Source organism: Meleagris gallopavo, chromosome 2 (genome assembly GCF_905368555.1).
Source record: "Meleagris gallopavo chromosome 2, MGAL_WU_HG_1.1, whole genome shotgun sequence".
Taxonomy (NCBI): domain Eukaryota; kingdom Metazoa; phylum Chordata; class Aves; order Galliformes; family Phasianidae; genus Meleagris; species Meleagris gallopavo.
In genome coordinates this window covers 53,267,621-53,290,602 of record NC_139405.1, presented here as the reverse complement: position 1 = coordinate 53,290,602, position 22,982 = coordinate 53,267,621, and the positions used below count along the sequence as shown (strand labels likewise).

The 22,982-nt window shown below is 41.5% G+C and overlaps 1 protein-coding gene across 2 annotated transcripts in view; it reads right to left on the bottom strand.

Moving 5' to 3' along the window:
* Positions 1-4,570: 4,570 nt before the first annotated feature.
* Positions 4,571-22,982, bottom strand: part of TXLNB (taxilin beta) — a 40,162-nt gene continuing 21,750 nt past the window's right edge. The window contains exons 6-9 of one of the 2 annotated variants that reach the window (XM_085217173.1): positions 18,092-18,166; positions 13,854-13,946; positions 13,537-13,632; positions 4,571-12,381 (exon numbers count right to left, since the gene is read on the bottom strand). In XM_085217173.1, coding sequence (XP_085073299.1) covers positions 11,611-12,381; positions 13,537-13,632; positions 13,854-13,946; positions 18,092-18,166 — 1,035 coding nt within the window. In that variant the 3' untranslated portion in view covers positions 4,571-11,610. The remainder of the gene's footprint in view (positions 12,382-13,536; positions 13,633-13,853; positions 13,947-18,091; positions 18,167-22,982) is intronic. The other variant, XM_003204163.5, reaches the window with a different exon arrangement.

Genomic DNA, 22,982 nt, shown 5'->3' with positions numbered 1-22,982 from the left:
CTGCTGCACCTCTTCCCTCCCACTGGGGATGGCTCATGCCCAGCTCTGCAGAGCTGCAGTGATGTTCACAGGTGGGGCAGAAGGATGTGGTCCTCCAGACAGTCTGCACTGGTCCAGCATCTGTGCTTGCAGCTCCTGGGTGCAGTGCGGAGGCATGGAAGCTGGCACTGGTGAGCATTAGCATGGGTGTGACTGAGCTCGATTATGTTGCCTCTGTGTTTTCTCTCCCTCACCAGTGACTTCCTTCTGAGGACTATTTATCTAAAAGTTTGTGTGGAAAATGAAGAAAAGAACTCACTGGCCCATGCTGCCACATGCCTGTTGCCCAGGGGTACACAAAGCGTTTCCTGAACAACAACGCTTTCTCATGAGTTTTCTTACTTTCTTAGTCGTGCACTGGACAGATGTAATTTTCACAAATTGCCCATTTTTGGCTGAAGAAAATGGAAAAGGTGTAGCTTGCAGCAGTGCCAGGAAGCCAAGCCAGGATTTTGGCAGGGGAGCTGCCCTCCATCTTCTGAATTCTGTGGAAGTGATTGTGTGACTGCTAATGCCAGAGGAGAGTTTCTACCAGTGCTGGACGTTCTAGCTGCTGGGCATCAATAATTCAGAGTGTAGGTATTGCGGAGAATGAGCACTGTATAAATTAGTCATGTGTTTGGGAGATTTCTTATTAACAAAGAATTCTTAATAAGAACTATAATGTTATTAATGAGGAGCTACACTCATAAATCCTTTTCGTGGGAATGAGATAATCAAAAGTCTCATTCATAAAGCCAGGTGAAGACATTTGGCTGAATGAAAGAGGTGATGGGAGAATTAACATTCCAGTTGCCCTTCTGGGCAGTGTACAGCAGAGCATAGTGAGAGGAATGGGTGTCCTAATGCAACAGATTGGGGAAAAATGATGGAATTAGGATCTTGTGGAAGACTGGAGATGTTCAAACAAGCTGTTTGATGTTAGTTTAGTTTTCATGCAATATAAAATTTGGCTTAGGAGAAATTCTTTTCAAGTACAAAGAGCTTATTTTGATCTTTCCTTCCTGTCATTATCATTAGAGCCAGTATGGGTTAATATCACAGTACTTGACACAGCCCATTGCAAGAGTGCCTCAAGAAGGGAAGAGAGCCTCTGGGTTTCACTCCCATATTGCACAGGAAGATGACTGCTTTCTATCTCTCTCCTCTCTCTTTTGTCAAAGCCTTGCTGGAAGTTTGTTATTTGTGTGGATTTTGGCACGCTCTGAGCCTGACTTTTTCCAATGAAAATGTACTGGCAAGTGAGGAGTGCTGGATAGCCCAGCCCCGCTGTGCTCCCAGGTTGATGGCATGACTGCTGTGCCGCTCTCCACACAGCCGCCAAGTCTGCAAACACACCTCCCCATGGAGCAGCTGGACTCCTGCTGGATCCTTTCCCTTCTGCACTCAGCAGCTTATTAGTGGAAACACTGCTTTGGGAACCAAGCCAGAGAAAGTGGGCCAAACTCTGAAATGGGTGTGCAACTGCAAACTCTTATTTTCTTCACATTTATCTCATGATAAACCTGTGTGCATGAAGTCTTCATTTAGCTGCATCATGAACAAGACCCAGAAGCCTCTGTGTTGTGCTTTTGAAAACTTGTGGTGTGGCAGCAAGGAAAGGAAGCCTGACTTTCCTCCATAGCACCATGACTCCCTCTGTCTGATGTGGTACACACTGCACTGGCAAAGGGGAAAGTGCTTTGGGCAGGTTTTGACTCCTGAAATCAGTAGTGCAAGGGCATAAAGTGTATGAACTTACCCAGTGTCTTACCTGGCTTTTGGAACCGAGTTACAGACATCTCACCAAATCTTCAAGCTAAGTATTAGTTAATCATTTGTTATTCTTCAGCTGTGACTGATGCTTTTTAGCTAAGTTATTTCAGCAGAAGCTTTCAAAACAGAAATGTGTACCTGGTGAACTTCAGAAAGGCCACTACATGTTTACTGTTCAAACTTTGCTGGTTGTAATAGCCCTGGCAAATGCCCAGTAAAGAGTACTCCCAAAAATGGCTTATTTGTGCTAGATGGGTGTGACAAGGCAGTCTTTACAGGACCAACTTGAGTTTCTTAACCTTTAAGGATTCTAAAAAACTTGCTTTGTTTTCTCTTGGTGAAGGCATCATACATGGGTGAGCTCTATCTGAGTTCTGGGTGATGCTGCAGTTTTTTAGTATTAATACTTGTAATATTTTGCATGGCAAGTAGGAACATGTAGGACTTTCATACACCTTTGTCAGTATTGTTAACAATTAGTTCTCTGCTTAGAACTTGGAAAGATTCGTTGAAAACTCAGGAGAACTTCATTGAGTGCTTCTTTCAGAAGAGAACTGGCACCTTATGTCAGCATTATAGGAGTGCTTACTGTTTGAATATTAGGACTGCCAGCTCTTGGAAGTCTTCAGGCTTTAATCTGGAAAAGTCAGGAAAAGTTCTGCTGTCTCTTGTTTATACCAAATTAGTGAACACTTTTTTTTTTTCCTGCAAATTCTGCTTTGCTAATAAAGGAACATGGTTTGTTCCTCTTCCCAGATCATATAATGTGTAAATAAGCAAAAATGACCGCAGTAATGACAAGATCCCAGAGAGCAACATGAGTGTGTGATCAGCCCATGGACACACTGTATGCTCTCCCCAAAAGGGATCTTCCCCAAACCTTTCTTCTATAAACAGCCATATCTGTGATTGCAGTGGTAACCATGAATGCATGCAGAATATGTTCGTTTGTTTTTTTTCTTTTTCCCAGCACTGCAGTGCTGAACAACTAATGTTCATTGTGTGCCCCAAGTCTCCATGGCCAGGCTCACTCCTGTGTGCTCTGGGCACTGGCAGGATCTACTGGGTGGGCAATTTTAGTTCTGTGAAGCAGAACAGGCTGTCCAAGGAGGTGGTGGAGTCACTGACCTTGCAAGGTTTTCAAGAAAAGGGTAGATAGTAGTATGATAGTTAGTGGGTGTGGTGGAGATAAGTTGATAGCTGGACCACATGACCTTAGTGATCTTTTCCAACCATAATTATTCTATGATTCTCAGTAGGAACTTGAACAGAACTCAAATGGTGCTGTGTCACTTGTCCTAGTGGAGTTGCAGGAGCTGAAGATTTTGCATTCCCAATGTATCTGGACAAACCCATCCATTTTCCAAAGGTTGCTCCCCATCCTTCTCAAGCAAAGCCAGATGAAAATGATCTGCTTTGCTTGATCATTATACTACTAAATCTAAAGTCACCTGATGCATTTTTATCACGTTGAAGATAGATAATGGCAGACAAGCTGTAGGTGTGGAGGACCTGGATGGGTTAACAGAAGCCACTGTTTTGTGTACACACAAAGTAAATGAGTTCCTTTGTAAGAGGAAAAGCTCAATCTCCTCTTTGCGGGAGGTATCTGAACATGCTGTGCCAGTGTGTACCACGCTTGTGAGTTGGGATTATTTTGATTTATAATTTAAAGTGATGTGAATATATTAAGTAATACTGAAAGTGATAGGTGAAGAAAAGTGAGTTGACTTAGGCATGTGCAAAATGCTGCTGCTAAGACATCTCTTGTGCTGCTCTTCCCAACCCAACATCATGCTGCTATCCCTGTTGTCAGGACATTTCCATCCAGGCTCTTTGGAATAGCACCAGTTGAGCATGGTTTGGTGCAATGGTCTGGTGGTCTAGCAGTAGTTTGGCAACAAAAGTTTAAAGCCAAAATGGTCTCCATTTGAGGTAATTCAGGCATAATCCTGGTTTCAGAGGATTACCAACCCACTACCCACAGTAAAAGACTTTTGCTAATAAAGATTTCATGAATCACATTGGTTTTGTTTTTTTCTTCCTTTGTGTGTATGTGTTTGGGTGTCCTTTTCTTTGAAACAAGTGCTTCTTTTTCATTTCATTCAGCCTCTAAAGCAAGAGGAAGGTGAGTCTTTTGTATTCTGTAGCCTACAGATATTGATTAAATAACATTTGTAGTATGATAAAGAAAAAAAGAAACTCAGTACATTCAGCTGGGATAATCTGCCAGCTAGGATGTACCAGAATGATTAGGTATACAGAGGAGATCCATGAAGCAATCACCATGCTGCTGGCCTGTGATCTGTTCTCAAATATGAGAACTAAAGGTTTCTGTATCAAAGCTTTTATTTCCTTTACCAGATTTAATGCACAGTGTAATCGAAACTGTGGAGTTGGTTGTTATCATAGTGAAATGCTTATTGTATCTTCCTTCTGTACAAAGTGAGATCAGTACTTGAAATACAAATTTCCCTCTTCAAGTTCAGTTTTCAGTTCCCAAGTAGAGGAGATCTCTGCAAAATAATCAGTGGAAATGCTGGCGTTGACCCTGAGAACAGCATTATGCTCTGTAGTTAACAGCCAAAGAATGCACATCTGTGTGCATTTGCCTCCTTTGCTTTACAAGCAAATAATTTATGAAGTTCAATTAGCTCTTATTGTGACTGGAATTAAGGTCGTAGTTTCATGAGATTATTTATTTATTTATTTATTTATTTATTTAAAGGATCATTGCAATGGTCTGAGTTAAAAAAAAAAAATAGTTGTTCTTTATATGGAGAATGATTTTTCTTTTTCCAGATTATTTGAGTGACCTAGTTATAGCACAGCATCACGCTGTGGAGGGCAGGGAGTGCAGTGCAGTGACAGGAGTGATGCCTTGAATGGGGCAGGAAGCTATAAGTCATGCTGCTGCTAATGCTAACATTGCATTTTAAGCTCTGTGGAAGGGGATGGCAACCCCAGAGAAGAGATAGCAGCAAGTGTGATTAGCACAACTTGACTCTCCCACTGGGACTTAAGTTTTTTTCTCTGTACAATTGCTGTAATGTTGTAGGTATTCAACTTGCAGCTTTCTCAGAAACTGAACTACCTGGCAGTTAGTAGGATGAAACTTTCTGGTGTTTGCTGTAGGACACAGGGACCACACTGACAGAGAAAAGAGAAATTCCAGAAAACTGATGAATCTCAACAAGAGCTGATTTTTAAAAAAGCTATTGTACAACCTTTTCCTATGGGCTGTGAAGGCAGTCATTGCTGCAGCTTTCATTTGAGGTAACTCTTTTTGGTCTAGAAAAGTGCTGGCTTCACAAACTGGAAGTGATTTGCGGGTGAGTGATTCATGAACAGCTACTGGTGTGCAGGGGCACATGGATGCTCGAAAGCTTTTGGCTCCTCTCAGTTTGCTAACTTTGTGAAGTGCTAGCACTCTAGCCCTATTGTAAGCCAGTATGGCAACTGCGCTGGAAAAAAAATGTGGTTGCTTTTGTTTCAGTAATGTGGAGCTGTAGCACAGTGCTGGGACAGGACTTCCCTTTTCATGGTGATGTGAGCTGTGACAACTGCAAGCTCCAACCATCTTGTCAGATATGACCTAGATTTGGTGTGAAATGAAACCTAAAACTCATCATATTTTGTTCTATTTTTAACAAGGCATCTCCAGCAAGCTGCAGTGAACTGAATGGCTTTAGTGTAGTCATCAGATGGGAGAAGTGTGAGAAAGAGCAAAGAGCTGTAGGAAGTGGGCAAAGTGGTTCAAGAAATTGTGACGTGTCCTTGATCATCTTTGAGGAGAGGATGTTAGTGGGAACGTGGCAGCGCTTGGTGTGTGGATAAACTGCAAGGCTGAGGCTGTGGCCATTTGTGGTCAATAAAAATTGCTTCTTGGCACACTTCCTAGAAGTGGGTTTATTAAGTGTAATGTGTTGGCCAAAGTCTAATTGAGTGAATCCGTTCTGCCTCTCTTAGGACTCCTGAAGTATCGGCTGGGTATAATGTTTGTTGCACAGGAAGAGAGAACTTGCTAATGGCACAGTAATTCAGCCCCTTGGAGTGGATTCTCATTTGATGTTAATATGTGTAGCTCAACTGGCTCCAGATGACCTCCTCTGATTTACACCCACAGAGAGTTTGACCTTTATTTTCTGCTGATGGCAGTGCCAGAATTATCAGGGCAAAATACAGAAAATAGGCAATAAACTAGTCATTGAAAAGGTTTCTTTTTATTACCAGACATGTAGAGGTTGGATTCTGCTCTAAAGATTTGTATCTGGTGAAAGCCTCTGCTCATCTCAGTATTTTTCTGCTATGCATTGCTGCTGCCTTACAGCAGAGCAGGTGGCCCACCAGGCTGGAGTGAAGTCATTCCTCAATACTTACAGCTTGAAAAGCATTTTAGGATCCTCTGAGGTAAAAAGAATTGTATGCTATGTGTTTTGCTAATCAATGCATATAAGCTGCCCTTCTTTCAAGCTGGATTGCAAGTGCTTCACCTGCACCTTGAAGGTGAATCCTAGTAATTTTGTCAGAGACAGACACACAATTAAGCCTCTCCCTCCTCGTCTCTTTTTTTTCCCTTTTGCTGGGTGCTGAAGTGCAAGACTTGCTGCCATGTTTCACAGTGCCTCTGGAACAAGCTGGCCTATGCCACGCTTGGTCATCTGCAGCCTACCAGCAATGACAATTTGACACATCGTATTGGGTCAAGTGCCATGAGTGGCTGGGGCTGCTGGGCAGCCACAGCTGTCATCCAAGTGAAGCTGTGAGCCAGCGGGGTCACAACTGATGTCTCCTGCTTCATCTTTGAAAGGGATGTGGAAAGCCTTTTCTCAGTAGGAAAGACAGCACTGTAAAGTGGTGTTAGTGCCAGCAGTTGATGGGAGTTCACAAACACTGCAAATGCCACTTCTCACGCCCTTTCCTGCCCTCCTTCATGCTTTGTCTGCTCTTTGTGATTGCCCTTTGGCTAAGCACAGCTGATGGTTGAAGGTTATTGGGAATGGCAATGCAGGGATATCTTGTGGGCCCAGGAGAGAAGCAAGTCCTACTGTAATTCCCCAATAAAGAAGTCTCAGTTCCATACTGATAAGTACAACTCTGTTCATAGCAAAGAGAGCTGGTGAGAGTGTCATCCATGGTTGGTTACAGTCTGATTGATAAAGAGAACTTAAAGCTGACTTTAACAGTAAAGCTTATAAAAATGCTTCACCATATTATATGAGTCCTTATTTTGTGCTGTTCTGTTGCTGAAGTTCTGTCATCTGGATTATGTATTTGTGTGCCTGTTTCTAACTCTTTTCAGTTTTTGTGGGAAAAGTTAAGCTGAAACAGATCAGCTTTTTCACTGACCACAGCTAAAATCTATTTTTTTCTGGGCTTTAACGTTTCCTACCAATCTCGCACCAACAAGATGTATCAAGATGGCAAGATGTGGTTTGCCTCAGAAATTAGGTGAGAGTGTCATGATAGTGTCATAGATGTGATTTTAGCTGTGATCCTGAAAATCCTCTCAGATGTGGATAAATTATGGGTTGCTGAAAAAGATTGTTTTACATGTTCAGCAGGGGAGTTGCTAAATATTTGAGTTGACTAAGATCAGACATGCAGAACAGGAAAACACGTACTTTGTTTCTTCGTTTGCAGCTTTTGCAAATCAAAGGCTGTTACTGGTTTAGCAGCAGTACAGCAATGAGTTTGCTGATGATACGAAGTTGGGAGGATTGGCTGACACGCCTGAAGGCTGTGCTGCCATTCAGCGAGACCTGGACAGGCTGGAGAGCTGGGCAGTAAGAAACCAGATGAGGTTCAACACAAGCAAGTGTAGGGTCTTACACCTAGGGAGGAATAATTGCATGCACCAATACAGGCTGGGGGATGAGCTGCTGGAGAGGAGCTCTGCAGAGAGGGACCTGGGCGTCCTGGTGGACGACAGGTTGGCCATGAGCCAGCAGTGTGCCCTCGTGGCCAAAAAGGCCAATGGCATTCTGGGGTGCATTAAGAAGAGCGTGTCCAGCAGGTCGAGGGAGGTGATCTTCCCCCTCTACTCTGCCCTGGTAAGGCCTCATCTGGAGTACTGTGTCCAGTTCTGGGCTCCCCAGTACAAAAAAGACAGGGATCTCTTGGAAAGAGTCCAGCGGAGGGCCACAAAGATGGTGAAGGGCCTGGAGCATCTCCCCTATGAAGAAAGGCTAAGTAAACTGGGTCTGTTTAGCCTTGAGAAAAGAAGACTGAGAGGGGACCTGATCCAGGTTTATAAATATCTGAGGTGTGGCGGCCATAGTGGTGAGGCCAGTCTCTTTTCAGTGGTACGTGGAGACAGGACGAGGGGAAACGGACATAAGCTGCAGCACAGGAAGTTTCGCACGAATGTGCGTAAGAACTTCTTCACGGTGAGGGTGACGGAGCACTGGAACAGGCTGCCCAGGGAGGTTGTGGAGTCTCCTTCTCTGGAGATATTCAAGTCTCGCCTGGACGCCTACCTGTGCGACCTGGTGTAGGGAACCTGCTTTGGCAGGGGGGTTGGTCTCGATGATCTCTAGAGGTCCCTTCCAACCCCTACAATTCTGTGATTCTGTGATTCTGTGATTTGGTTTTAATAAGGATACACAAAGATACAGCTACCATTACTACCTTTCCTCCCCCCAGATCTGTGCCTGACGATATGGGAAAAAAGTATATGAAATATAAGCAAGGCTGAAGGAGCAACCACAGCAGACAGATTGATGAGACTGGCAATGTCAGGAAGAGAATGGTAGTAAGGATGAACTGTAGGGAAGTAGCATGCATCTCTGCTGCTTACTGCATTTCAGTGACCACAGAAGGGTTCTGGGTTTCTGCCTCTTGAGAGGTAACTGAGGCAAGTGTCTCAGATTGTGCAAACTGTATTCCCAAAGGCTTTTCATGAGGATACTGCTATGTACAGAGGCAGTTTTGCATAGGGCATTACTGGAAGACAGCAAGAGGAGGCCAGCAGCTTATGGTGAAGATGAATGAGGGAAAACTAAATAACACGGGAATAGTAATGTCAGCTTAAATTGCCAGTCTGATATTGTGGATGGTGAATGGGTACACAACTAAATTTTCTAGATTTTCTGCCTCTGTTGAGGGTACTGCCTCCTATAGGCCATGAGGTTACATGTAAGCCACCCCATGATGTGACTGTAAATGCTCCATCCAGCCTGGGACCAGCCAGAATCTTCCCTATGCTTTTGTTCTTCCATCTCTTGCAAACACTCTTGCAAACTATGAGGCCAAGTCCCATACTAAAAGCTTTCAGCGTTTTACGTAAGCATTGAGAATGAGGAAGAAACTGCTGAGACGAAGTGCAAGTTGGTAGAGAGCATGGAAGAGCAGAAGGAACAGGCATGTGGGTAGACGTTCTTAGAGTAATGAGAATTGCAAGAATGTGAGTGCGGTTTTAGATGCAAAAATTAATGAAGGCCAAAATGAGGAAGGAGAAATAGAGTGGGAGTGATCTTTCCCTGGAGGTTGTGTAATTATTCATGAGGAACGAGGCTGTAGGAATCAATCATAACTATGTAGAAACTTTTTATCTGTAGGATCCTTGTCTCCCTGCTGAAGTTGGAAGGTATGAGGCAACTATTATGTAACTGAAGACGTGACCATAATGTTTATGCAAAATGGAACCAAGTTACAAGGACATGTCAATCATTATTATTATGTAATTGAATATTGAACTGTATGTGACAACTACAGCAATTAAAGGTATTCTAAAGGCCTACTTTAAAAAAATAAGAGTTGGTTACATGCAGGAAATTCCAAAACTGACAACAGAATCAAATGAGATCAAGAAAGAAAAGAAAAAGAAAAGGTATATAAATTACATTAATGTTAAAGCCACTCTTAAAAAAAAAAAAAAAAAAAACAAAGCTTGTTAAGGAAACCAGATTTCTACAGACTCAAGGCAATAGAAACTAAAAGTAAATCAAGTGAATGCAGCTTGTTTTCTTAGGATAAAATTTTGTTATCAGCTAACATTTTCATGGGCACATAAATGTCTTTGTTTTCAGAGTGTCTTAGTTGACTTGCTTAGGACCTTGATTTTGAGTGTGTTGTGGGATTCCTCTTACCTAACTAATATAGAAACCTAATATTTGTCATTTTAAATTTAAGATGGTTATCTTGGGCTGATTCAGAATCAGTGAAGAGAAAGACATTTTCTTCAATCTGGGATGTCTGTTTTACCAGGGGATGACTTGTCCTCAAGAAACGCCTATTATCTCTATTACTTATAAAAGGAGTTTAAGACTTAAATGATCCACTTTCAGGTGATTAAAGGCATGAAATAAGTCCTGTCAGCTTAATATAAGGTATCTACCTTTGGAATCTAATAGCTACTTGTTGATCTATATTAGAACAACCAACGTTTGCAAATTGTGCTCTGTATATTTGAGTTCGCTCTCAATAGCTGAATGAGCAGCGCAGATGCAGATGCACTCAGCCAGATTCCTGACATGCTAGCAGGAAGCAAAGATTCAAACCTCCCTTTTGGAGGGTGACATGCAGGAAAGAATGTGTGACCACATTCTGCCAAAGGTGGCATCTTTTCTCTTAATTCAACTGTATTTCAATTTTGGCTTAAATGATCAGATTCTCCTTAGGGGCTGCTTGCGAGTTGTCTCTAGCCATGGGCTTGTTTGATTGTAATGTTTAGCATTCCAGCATCTGTATCTCTCATGTTACTGCCCTTTTCAGATTCTTAAGCTATTCAGATCACAATCCATAAGACCTAGACTGCATTCAGAGGAAGGAGATGAAAAACAGGAAATGTGCCAACAGGATTTTTGTTTCAGCATTCTTCCCTAGGGCCATCTTACTCTCCTTGTAAACAGAGGTTCATGTGGCTGTGCCTGGGAGGGATCGCACCATCCTGAAGCATCATCACAGAGATATCTCCTGGTGTAGTCTCTGCCTTTTGCTTAAGTGCTGGAATCTGCACCCAGCTTCTGAACTTCCAGGCTTCTGAGCTCATTTGCTGGCTGGCAGGCAGAAGTCTCTCTATTGAAATAATGATCCCAAATGGTATGACAAACAATCAGTCTTATTTTAGATGCAGAAGGAAGTTTGTGATCCCTTCTTTGGGAATTACCATCGGCTTAGGAGTTAATGTTCTTTTCATTCATTTTATGAGGAATCTAGAAAAGATCTCCCTTCTTCCATTGTTTTGTTGAAAACAAAACCTCTTGTCACGTACAAAGCAGAAAAGACGGATTCAGAGTAAGGCTAGAAATTGGTGGGTATTCAGTCCACACAGTGCTCAGTGGAAGTTTACTCTTAGAAACATCACCTTTTGTTATTACAGCTCACTTTGGATATGGCTGACCACATTGATGATTTCACTATTTTACTTTATAATCACAGATTCCTTTCTCCTCATTTATTGAGATCTCTGCATTTCCAAGTAGACCATCTTTTGTGCAATATATCAAACAGGTATAATTAATTATAAGACTTTAAGTATATGTATGAAAATAGCAATGACTTTTGAAACACGTAACTTCAGCATTTCAAAATTATTTTGTCGAAGGAGATGACTCATGACTGGGAAAAAAGATACTGTAATTTTGTTGAACTTTCCTATCATTAAGAAAATATTATGCTTTAATCAGATGAAGGACAGCAAAACATGCAGACTGAGTAAAACTGGATAGTGATATGAAAGAGAAGTGCATTATGTTTATCTACAGGTATGTATGATTGTGTTTTAGCACTCACTTTTTTTCTTTAAACAAACAAATTTGAGAAACAAAGTAGAACTGTGGTTTGTTTAATATGTGCCTGAACTCTTCTTTGTCTTCAATCTACTGCTTCCATATCTGTATCCCCTTTTTGGTCTGCAGGCTGATCTTGGACAAACAGCTCTGCTGTATCATCCACATGTTCTACAGCTTTTGGTGTGCTTTTGGTGGATGCTGGCATATTTCCAAGGGGAGCAGATGTGTTTTGCATGGGTGTTGGCACACCTTCAGAGATTGCTGGCATGATACTGGGAGATGTTGGCACACCTTCTGTAGGTATTGGCACACTTTCTGTAGGTGTTGGCACCATTTCTGGGGGCACGGGCATGCTTTCGGTGGGCTTTGGCATGCTCTCGATGGGTGTTGTTGTATTTTCAGAGGATGCTGGCATGTGTTCAGGGGGTCCTGATGTGCTCATGCTGAACTGCTCACAGTGGTTCCCAGCCTCTGACTGTGAGGTGAGATGACAGGGGAGTTCTGGCACAGAGATGGCTTTACACATTTGAACATCGCGCGTCTCTGGATTGCTGCTGTTGCTTGGAAGGGTCTCCTCTGCTGTGTGGGACACCCTGAAAGCTTCAGCTAGCTCCTGCAGCATGTTCTTGTCAGCAGCACATAGCTCAATGCTTGCCTGCTCACTGGAGGAAGGGTTTGTATTGGCGTCGTCATCTTCTTCTAAGATATCATTTCCATTCACCTCTTCAGGGAGCTGTGCTTGTTTTATTTTTCTGTACAGTTCATTCCTCTCTTCCTGCAGAGCTCGGCAAAGGTTCTCTAGCCTCTGGATTTTCAGCACAAAGCACTCATATTCCTTGGTCCTCATGGCTTTCTGTGGTCAGAGACATTAGACAAAGGCATGGACTGAATTTGTGTGCATGCAGTTCATTTGTGGAATTAGCAATTAGGAAACAATTGGAGATCTAGGCAGTCCTCACAGGACTCTGCAAGGTTCTGGCTTTCTCAAACTGGTCTGCAATTACCATGATCTTTGGTACTGAGGCTGCAAGAGGAAATTTGCCCTTGTTTCTGTATTGCATTAACATTGGCCATAAAGATTTCACCAAGAAATATTTGCAGGAACACCTGTCAACAATCTGTAGAGATAGAAGAACATACTGTATCTTTATACAGAAATGGATCCAAAATCCCACCTGAACCTCAGTTTCGGTGAGGCTGAGTGTGTGGGGTTTTTTTTATTATTATTATTATTTTTTGTGTGTTTTTTTTTTTTAGGGGGGAGAGGGAATCTGTGTTACGTGTTTTGTTTTTTTTTTAAACTTTCCTTCTAGATTCTGTGAGAGCTGCCTGACTTTGAACATTTTCTTGCTTCTACACACAGTGAGGAATCAAGAAATATCAAAGTCCATAGAAATGGACAGAACTACAAAACTAGCCAGAAAGACCCAGTCCAAGTTCACTGTAAGTCTGGGCTGAAACTTCAGGCAGGCTCTTATCTTATCTGAATGAGTTCCAACATGCTTACTAATTTCCTCTGCACTGCTTCTCTGATAGCGTGGTTAAAACTATAGTGAGACACAGTGCTTGTTTTTGGCTCTTAGAGTTTGCCTGCAGAAGAAGCTAACAAAAGGAGTGAATTTAAAATTCATTCGCTACAGCACATTTACTCTCTGAGTAAATGCTCTTAGGCAGAAAGAAAGCATCTTGAAGTGAACTAATGGCAATTTGCTTCTCTGTGAGAGCATTCGCTATCATACATTTTTAGAGCACTTAAAATTCACAGTTACATAGTTCAGTTTGCTGTGGACATAATGAATATTTCAACATAATCTAAAAGTCCCAATAGTTGTGATATTTGTGATGTTTGTCTTTTTTTTCTTTTAAAAGATCCAATAACCAAAGTAACTTGAAAAAAATGACCCTTAGGTTCAACATATATATATTTTTTACTTTTGACATATTCAGTTCATTGCATCCCACTTAAACTGTTATGTGGTGAAAGGGGTGCATCAAAAAGCCCACTCACCTCTTCAATCATGTCCAGTAATGCTCTGTTACAGTTCTCAAACCTGGATTTCCATGTAGCAGTATCCTTTTCCAACTTCTTCATTTTCTTTGTCATCTATAAAATCAAGAAGAAAAGCTGAATCACAACAGCAATCCCTCACTGCAGATGGAATTGGGACAGCCCTTTTACTCAGCCTTTTACTACTCTTTGTCTGTAGTCATAACTGTTCTCCAAAATATGCAGAAATGTCCTAATCCCAAATAAAATTACTGCAGTGTGACATATCAAAATGAAAGAGTGTCAAGAACAGAGTTCAGATATAAGCTGCTACTTACTTTCTCCATCTCTTGTTTGAAGGTAGCAAATACTTCATTGCTTTTTGTCAGTGTTTTCTGAAATTCTTCAAATCTTTCAGAGTAGAGAGTGATCTACATTAACAAGAAAAAGAAAAACAATGATTTCAGAGTTTCCAGAGCAGTGAACTGAATGATAATATCTTACTTTAGTAGAAGATAATACAATAGGTTGGGGTTTTTTTTGGACATGTGTTTGGATACTATGAAGCACCAACATAAGTGACCTAAAATTCTGTGTATATTTTTAAGATAGCAAACTATTATCATTTGTCTGTTGCAGAAAGATAAAATGAAGAATAGAAAGACCTGGGCTAGTGACTTTTAAAAAAATCTGGGAATTATGGATGCTGAGTTCATGAATGCTGCAGCTCTGTGCTGGTTGCCCAGAAATGAAAGAATTCTCTAGAAGTGGAAGATTAGTGGAAACATTTCCCTAAGTAACTCCATAGAGGCTTCAGGAGGACAGCATTAAAATCTGACTGGATTTCCAGCCCTCTGCTTTCTTCACAAGCTCTGTATACAATAGAGGCTGACTTCTTTAGGGTGACCTATGGAACAGAAAGTGGTAATGGGTTAAGTGAGCCATCTCTGTTAGTGCACTGAACTACTGGAGCGTGGCAGGGACTATCCTGAGTTGGTATGACCACTGATGCAGGGTAGGACTGGGCAATGGGGTCAGCTTCTAGGTAAGACTCAGAACTGTGTCTGAGCTAGCACTAAGCCTTGATTCATCCAGCTGTTTACCTGGCTTATCAGATACCCAGCAAGCCAGGATAAGAGCTAGGTGTTTCCCTGATTACCCTGCTTCTGAAGTCTGAGAGACCTGGGGAAGAGGCATTGTGAAAACTCTGGAGGTGTTCAAGAGACATGTGGATGTGGCACTGAGAGACATGGCTTAGTGGGCATGGTGGTGATGAGTTGACAGTCGGTCTAGATGATTTTAGAGGTCTTTTCCAATCTTACTAATTCTATGACTCTACGATCATCACATCATACTGTAACCACTTCCCCTCTCCTATCATTGCAATCCCAGCCCTGTGGCTCGGGTCCATAGCATCAGGCAACACTCCATGCTTCACTTTATGCCACCACTGAATAGGAGCATCTCTACTCTTCCCCTGTGTTATTTGACATGGGGGCAGCCCTGCTGTTGAGCAGAGCCCAGACTCTGCATGAGGCCAACCTGCATGCATCCCCATGCTGTAGCTTAAGAGAGTTGAGTGGGCACTTTGTCAGCTCTGTTTTGCAGCCTGTGTGTTCTATAGCTGGAGACAAGGCCAGCAAAGACAAAGAAAATAATCTCCTGGCATCCTCTTCTGCCAGCTTCACTTCATTTCGTGAGGAACAGGAAAAAGATCTTTTGCAGTGTGCCAGCATTTAAGACTAGGGAGGGTCTGTATTTTGCTATCAGTTTACTTCTGGTAGTCACATGAATATTCATCTGTGGCTGCACTTTGTTGGTAAGCCATTTTTCCTTGTTTTTCCATACAAAATATGTGAATGTTTTTAAAAAATCTGTTCTAAAGATCTAAGGTTTGGTTTTTATATCAAATTCCCTCAGTTTCTCCTTTTCCTTTTATTTATTTATTTATTTATTTATTTATTTCCTCCCCATCCCAGGTGGGGAAAGTGCTTCCAAAGCTCCAAAACCATGAAGGATGCTCTCTCTATAAAGTACAGATATCAGCTGTTCTGAAATAATCTCAGATGTTTTCTGGTCCCTGGGCACCCCAACAACACTGACGTGGGTTGACAGTTCATCAGCCCAGCCTGATAGCTCGTTAGAGCAATTGGCAGGCTGTATGGTGGGTGCAGAAGAGTTAGAAGCTCCGAACAGCTGACGAGACCAGCTGCCCTCTCCCACACCTGTGTGGAGCTGAAAAAATGATTAACCAGGAGCTTTTATTTCTCATGGTGCCTGCCAGTGCACATCTCCCCTGACACTGCACTGAGGAAAAGAGGATGTAAAAATGTCACTAATAATGGGGTAGGTTTAATCCTGATTTTCAAATTGGATATAGTTATATTATGATTTATTTTTATTCTGATTAGCTGTTATGGTGCCTCTGGGAATATGTCATTGCCATAATTGCAGTGTAGTATGGATTTGCCCAAGCTAAGTTTAAATGAAGCAGTTAGGGCCTTGGTGGCTGTGAACACACCACTGGTTGCAGCCCTTCCCTGCCAAGCTGGTAAATGCATGGCAGGTTAATCCCTGCAGAGCTCTGGGCTGCTGATATTGGAGCTCGTTGACAAACAGCATACGCCTCTGTATTTATGTTAGGCAGCAGCCAGGGCTGTGACTCATACACAAACAGAAACTTGGAAAGCTTTACTTTAGCAGCCAAAGTGCCACCATATAGATGGGACCCTGATGCCATGTGGGCTTTTTCAGTCAACTTGATGGCTCTATAGAGCCATCTGCTGCGAGCTGAGGGGGCTGGCATGAGAGCCTGGGCAGGGACCTTGTCTTACAATCATAGAATATTGGAAGGGTCCCATAAGGATCACGGAGCCCAACCCCTGGCTGCATACAGCACCACCCAAAATCCAAACCCTATGTCTGAGAGTGCTGTCCAAATGTTCCTGGAACTCCAGCAACTTGGGTCTGTGTCCGCATGTCAACTGCCTTCTGGTTAAGAACTATATTATGGTTCCTCCTTGTTTCACTGACCAGTATGTTCTCATAATATCCATGCAGTTGTCCTTCTGCAATTATTTATTGGTTATTTCATGCATCAGGGAATTTTTTATGCTCTTTCTGTTTTGTGCTTGCACGGTGGCATCTGGTCCATGAGGGAGATCCATCAATGCTACCATGCTGGAAACAGTACTAATTATTATTATTATTCTCAGCAATTGCAAGTGGAGGCTGCTGTGTAGGTACTTGAGAAGAACACCTAACTGCATGTTTCACTTCAGCACATGAACCCCTTAATTTTAATCTAAGCAAGTCTGCAGGGGCACCTGTATTATCAGTGCCTTTGCAAGCTTGTTTGACTGGATTTTCTCTAAAAGCATTTTTTTCCATTTCAAATGTGTGCTTAATATATTCTGGTTCTTATCAGTACCTTCACTTTCATTACACTGGCTATAGAGGTCCGCCTGCATACAAAACTCTTCCTAGCTGAACATAAAAGTGTAACTAAAACCACTCAGAAAATTGACCTGCATTTGGGATTAACTCAGCTGGAGGCCTTTGAGGTTTGATCACAGAACCTGTGAAACAAGAATCCAGAGCAGTTCATGTGACGTTCTTTAGTGTGCTACTTGCTTATCTCAGTCTTTGAAAAAACATGTGAAGGACAGCAGCTCTCTTACCATGTTATTTTAACTCCAGCCCTTCTTGACTGCTCAACAGATAGGAGTTGGATCGTCTGCAAGAGCAGAACTGGAACAACTTAGTAGTATGCCAAGCCATAAGCAAGGGCACTTAATATCGCTGCTGATGGGTGAGGAGCTGAATGGCTGCAGGACTAAATACCATAAAATTCTGTGGGGAGGGACCATTCTCACAGACAAGTAGAAGAAGATAAATTTACTAGTTTTACTAATGACTAGTTTTTAAGTGTAGAAAAATCTACTGATGCTGTCTCTTTTTGATGTGAAAGTCTGTCATATCATTTAGATTTCTCACTTGCATTTAAGGTCGATTATTGCATTGTTTTAAAGCGTAGGAGGTAACTTTTTTATCCATTGCCTGTTTCTTGCTTTTACTGTCTTTTGCTACAGTATGACTTTTAATATAATTGGGGAAATCATTTTATTTTATAGAATATTTCAGAATCTAACTTTAATACCTAGAGGTCCCTTGTGTAAGCCTTCAGTTGGCAAAAATCAAGATAAAGTTGATAAAAGCTCTGTTGTTACACCCCAGACTAGAAAACTGCATAGCACATCAGTTCCAGTTTGGTGCATGTGTTTCATCTGTACCTCAGCACTTTGCTGGATTAGAGGCATGCATGCAGGATATTTCTGCTAATTAATCAAGCCAAGACACTCATACTGTTTTGTGGTTTAGCACTGTAGACACTCATAAATATCACAGTGTGATGTGCAGTATGGGAACTGTGTTGGCTTCACAGTAGTTTGTGTGATGAAGAGCGAAGCTAGGAAGGATTCACAAAAAGTAGTTTGAATACTTTACCTGAAATATGTGTAATGGGCTAAAAGTGGGCAAGCAAAGACACACCATGCAATCACCTCTCCTACGTCACCTGTGCCTGCAGGACTGTCTCCTGTTCCTTTAACATTTTGGCCTGTAGCTTCCATTCTGCAGCTTGATTCAGGAGCTGTGTTTTGAGCAACAGAGAGAAAATTGTTAGATCCTGTTTTATCAGCTGGAAACCCTCAACCTCCAGCTTCATATGCTTTTGTTGCTGCTGACTTAGTAAGCAGTGATTTAACTCTCATATAAATGTAGCTGGAGAAGTTAGGCAAGATAGAATATTTATTGCTATCCTAAGGAGAAGGATACTTGAATATTAGTTCAAAATCTGTTTAGAATGAAACGTGCAGTATAGTATGCTCTAAGAAGTGTGATATTTAACCATATCTTTATGTAACCTGTGGAGAACGGTTACAGCACCTTCTGGTACTGTCATTTCAATGCAGCTCAGATTAAATTCCTGATTTCCTGTGAACTGTATGTTTTCTTTTGCATTAATGATCAGTACTTAGCCACAGATGTGTTCACAGTCAGACTTGTGTTAAAAAAAAAAAAAAAAAGTCTGCAAGCTTCCAGGAAGGGAATGCATAATAAGTGTCAGACAAAAACAGGCTCTGGTGTCTTGTTGTCTTAGAGCTCCTTTTGCACTGACTTGCCATCAGAAGAAACACCCAGCTCAGGGTGATAAATGCCTCACTCAGATCAAGAAGGCAGCCCAGGAACAGCTTGATTGCAGTTTCATCCCTGGCTGCTCCTGGGAAGATGTTATCCCTTTTTCAGGCTATTAGCAAAATGACATTTGGACATGTGGGCTGCACACTGGAGGATCAGCTGAGGGTAGGGAATTGTAGGAAAGAGATGCACAGACTGCTACAGAGTGCAGTTTGAAATCAGCACTTTCAAAGTGCTTAGTAATAGTCTAGCAATTGGTTTGATCTGAAAGCAGGAAATGAAATATTTATTGAAGCGTTAAAGAAATATCTGTTGTTTGCCAAACATGTATCAAGAGTTACTTTTACTGGTTAGGCCAAAGGTATTTCAGGAAAAAAATGCAAGTGGTAACTTGAAAAATGATGATAAAAGATATAAATAATTTAGTCTGCCACGGATTTTCTTCTGTTGGACTAAGTTGTACCATTTGAAATGGCAAAGCTGGACTCCGAAGTATTTTCAGAAAAGTACTGTATAAGTCAGTAGAACCCAGTTGTATTGGAAGTGAAAGGTGAGTAGAACTACATGTAGAAAAAGTATTTGATTATAGTAAAAACTTTGATTCTAAACATTTAGGTAGAAATAACACATTCAAACTACTTTAATGCCACCTGGCAAAAGGGAAGAGGATACACCTTACAAATGCTGATTGAACAATATAATGAATTCTCTCAATCTCCAGCTATTTGTCGCAAAGAAAGTGAATAAGATTTATTGTATATAAATATATATACGCATATATATATATATTTATATACAATAAATCTTATTCACTTTCTCACTTATGCGTATATATATTTATATATAAACTAGAAAAACAGTTCTTCCACCCATTTGACCCTTTGATGCAAAATCCACTGAATTATTCACATCTACAGTTTCCTGGATGCGAATGATTTGATTTCTACTTGGTGATTTATTTTATTTTGCGGATTTGAAGGGTGGCTGAATCAAATGATTTAATGAAAAGTTATTTGAAAACATCCAGAGCTACTCAACCCCAGGCCAGTCATTACTTCCAAGAACTGGGCTTTTATCTGTACTCCTTAAATCTTGTCTAGGGTTACCTTCTTTTCCAGGATGTCTGACGTAATGAAGAGGTCACACCTGCACTGTCATGTCTTCTGCTACAGTACGAAAGATGTAAGATAGGCAGAGAAGTGACGAAAAGTCACTTCTTTTGCCAGCTAATGAAATTGTTCTGTACTATTGATCCATATCACTTCTGTAGCCATTGAAAAATCTAAGAGTTAATAAACTATTCTGTAAGGGAAGCAAGCCTCAGAGAGGTTTGCCCAAATTAACTGGGGTCATCTGCAAACACCAGGCTGAGAGAAACTGCATCAGGAGAACCAGTACATTTATTAATTGGCTATGAAGTAGTAACAAGGAGCCTGTAGTATAATGAAACTAATAAATACTGAATGTGGTGTTTACAAAACAGCACTTCAGTGAAGTGTGGTGATGTTATACAATATAATTAGAGCTATGATAGCTGCTGGAGGCCCAGGCAGTCATATCATGCTCATGGCTAAAGGAACAAGAACAGTCATTCCCATTTAATGACATAGATCTAGGGAATGGCTTTGTAAAAATTAGGTTTCTCTCTTTTTTGCTGCCTTACTTTGCATATTCCAATTATGTAGACATCTGATCATTACCTTTCAGTCACACACTTGAAAGTCACAGAGGCTTTAAACTGCAATTAACTACAGTTCAGAATTTGCTTTATGAGTGCTAAAACATATGGTATGTTGGGGGAGTCACAAATAGTGCTGAGCAGTTATGGGATGATAGTAAAACTGCATCCTTAGATCAGGCTGACCCTTTGGGGGTCATCATGCTGCTACGCAGTATGGATGATTGCTACTTGCACAGGGGACCACATTCTTGTTGTATGTGTAGAGTGAATTGTGCAAGCAATAAGACAATTTTGTAAGAGATTCTGCCTATTGAGCTGTAGTTTGCAGGCTCTTCAGGAGAGGACATCTCTTCCTAAATGAGGTAAAGAAATTTTGTATAGGAGCAAAGATTCTTGTATGGAAGAACTGTATAGGAAAACATCAAAGTGAGCCTCCAAGGAGTAATGAAATAGATAAAGAATATAGAAATTTTCATTTAAAGACATCTGAAAAGTCCTGCAGCAAAACTCATGCACAAGGATGTAAATTATTTGTATGCAGAGAATTCGTATGGACAGAATGCTGAAATGTGTAGGGCTCTGACTGTGTGCAATTGAGCTAATGAGAGGTAACCCTAAATGAAAGGACTCTGTCAAAAACATCTTGAGATATGTGTGTGTGTGTGTGTGTGTGTGTGTGTGTGTGTGTATACGTATATACACACACACACATACTCTCACACAATATCTGAGTGGGTGGGAATAAGAGCTTGACATTATGAGTGAGGTGGGAGACTAGTTTAGGCCAGCTCTGGGTGCGGGGCTGACTGTGATGAATTGGGATGTGCTGTTTATGCCTTGAATCATTGCATGGCTTTTGGCTAATCACTTATATTCTCCAGCTAAAGCTACCTTGCTCCAAAGTGATGTTACTAATATATCACCTGACTCCCTCTAAGTTAAGTCTTTCTGAGCATTCGCTTCAATAGTGTGAAAAAAATCTTTGAATACAGTGCGTCTCATTATACACCCACAGCTTAAAGGCTTTGTAGCTTGTTTTTGAATCTGCTATTTCATAGATACTAGTCATACGTTCAGCAAAGCCAGAAAGGAAATCTCCCACTCCTGTATGTATGTAGATGGAGATGACTTTCGTTTCTTTATAAGAAATGAGAAAACTGAACTATACATATCTGTGCTGAATAAATTGTAATGAGAAACTTTGGCTACAAACTGGGCCAGTCGCAGTAGCACACAACCCCAAGACTAAGACTCTCCGAGCAGAGGAAAAAGAGTCACTGATACATGGCTATATGTGAGTTTTCTACAGAGCTAGTGCCCTGCCTTTTATATTTTTTTGTTTTTTTCAGTGTTTGAAATCTTGCACTTGGTAAGAAGACCCACAGTGGCAGCAGTAAAATAAGCCCAAATTTTATTTTTGTTGTAAGGGATTGATGGGGAATGTTTCCTGGACTTTGAATCTGCTAAATCTGCTGAGTTTCTACTGCTGTGAATAAAACTTGGGGTTTTGGCTTTACACAGATCCCACAGTGAAAGGGCAGGCACAGCCAGACCATGCACTGTCATACAGAGACATGCAGATGTGCACTCGGAGAAGTCCCAGCTGCTCTTCCCCCTCAGTTTTTAGCTAGCAGAAAAGATTTGTAATCTTCTTTAGGGAACTTGTTTTGTCAGGGTTTTGGTCCAGGTGATCTCCAGAGGTACTTTCCAACCTCTGTGATTAAGTGGGAGTGGGTGTCCCAGCCACAATGCCAATGCAAAGAAAGAGGATAAATGCTTTTATGAACAATTTTTGGTGAGAGGTGTTTGCTGTGTTTCCTTTGTACACTATCCCATAGTTCCATCCACAGTCACCATCCTTGGAGGTGTTCAAGACACGTTTAGATGTTGTATTGAGGGACATGGTCTAGTGGGAAAATACTGGTGGTAGGTGGACATTTGGACTGGATAATCAGGTAGGTCTTTTCAGGTAGATCTTGTGATATTTAGGCTATGCTGAGGCTAATACAACTCTTTCCAGACATGGGGATGGAATAATAATCCTCTCAGAGTTTTCTGATGCAACTCCTAAGCTCGTCAGAGGACTGCTAGGGACTACAGCTTTCTTTCAGCTGTTGAGAGTCTGGAACTTCCCTATACATAGCCTTGGCCTTGGCTGCAGCCACTGCTGAGAAAAGGATCTGTGTGCCAGTGGAGAATGTTGGTAGATGCTAGGTAGTTGTGAAAATGCTAGGCAGCCTGAGGAAGTACATTTTGAACCAACATGAAGAGGGAGGCTCTGCAGAAGAGAATCACAGAATATATATCTAGAATTGGAAGGGACCCACAAGGATCATCGTGTCCAACTCCTGGTTTCACACAGGACCGCCCGAAAGGTGGACTTGACTGCAGCAGCTCCTGGTCTCCTCCGTTTATAAAACTGGACGCACGGAAGGATGACTGGGGAGACTCTGAGCCTGGGGATATATTGGCCTTCAACAGATTCAATCACAAGACCTTGTTCCCCTCCCTGCTTGTTTAAATGTGATCATTTACCACGTAAAGAGATGGAGAATCAAATATCAGAGCCTTTAAAAAAACTGATGGC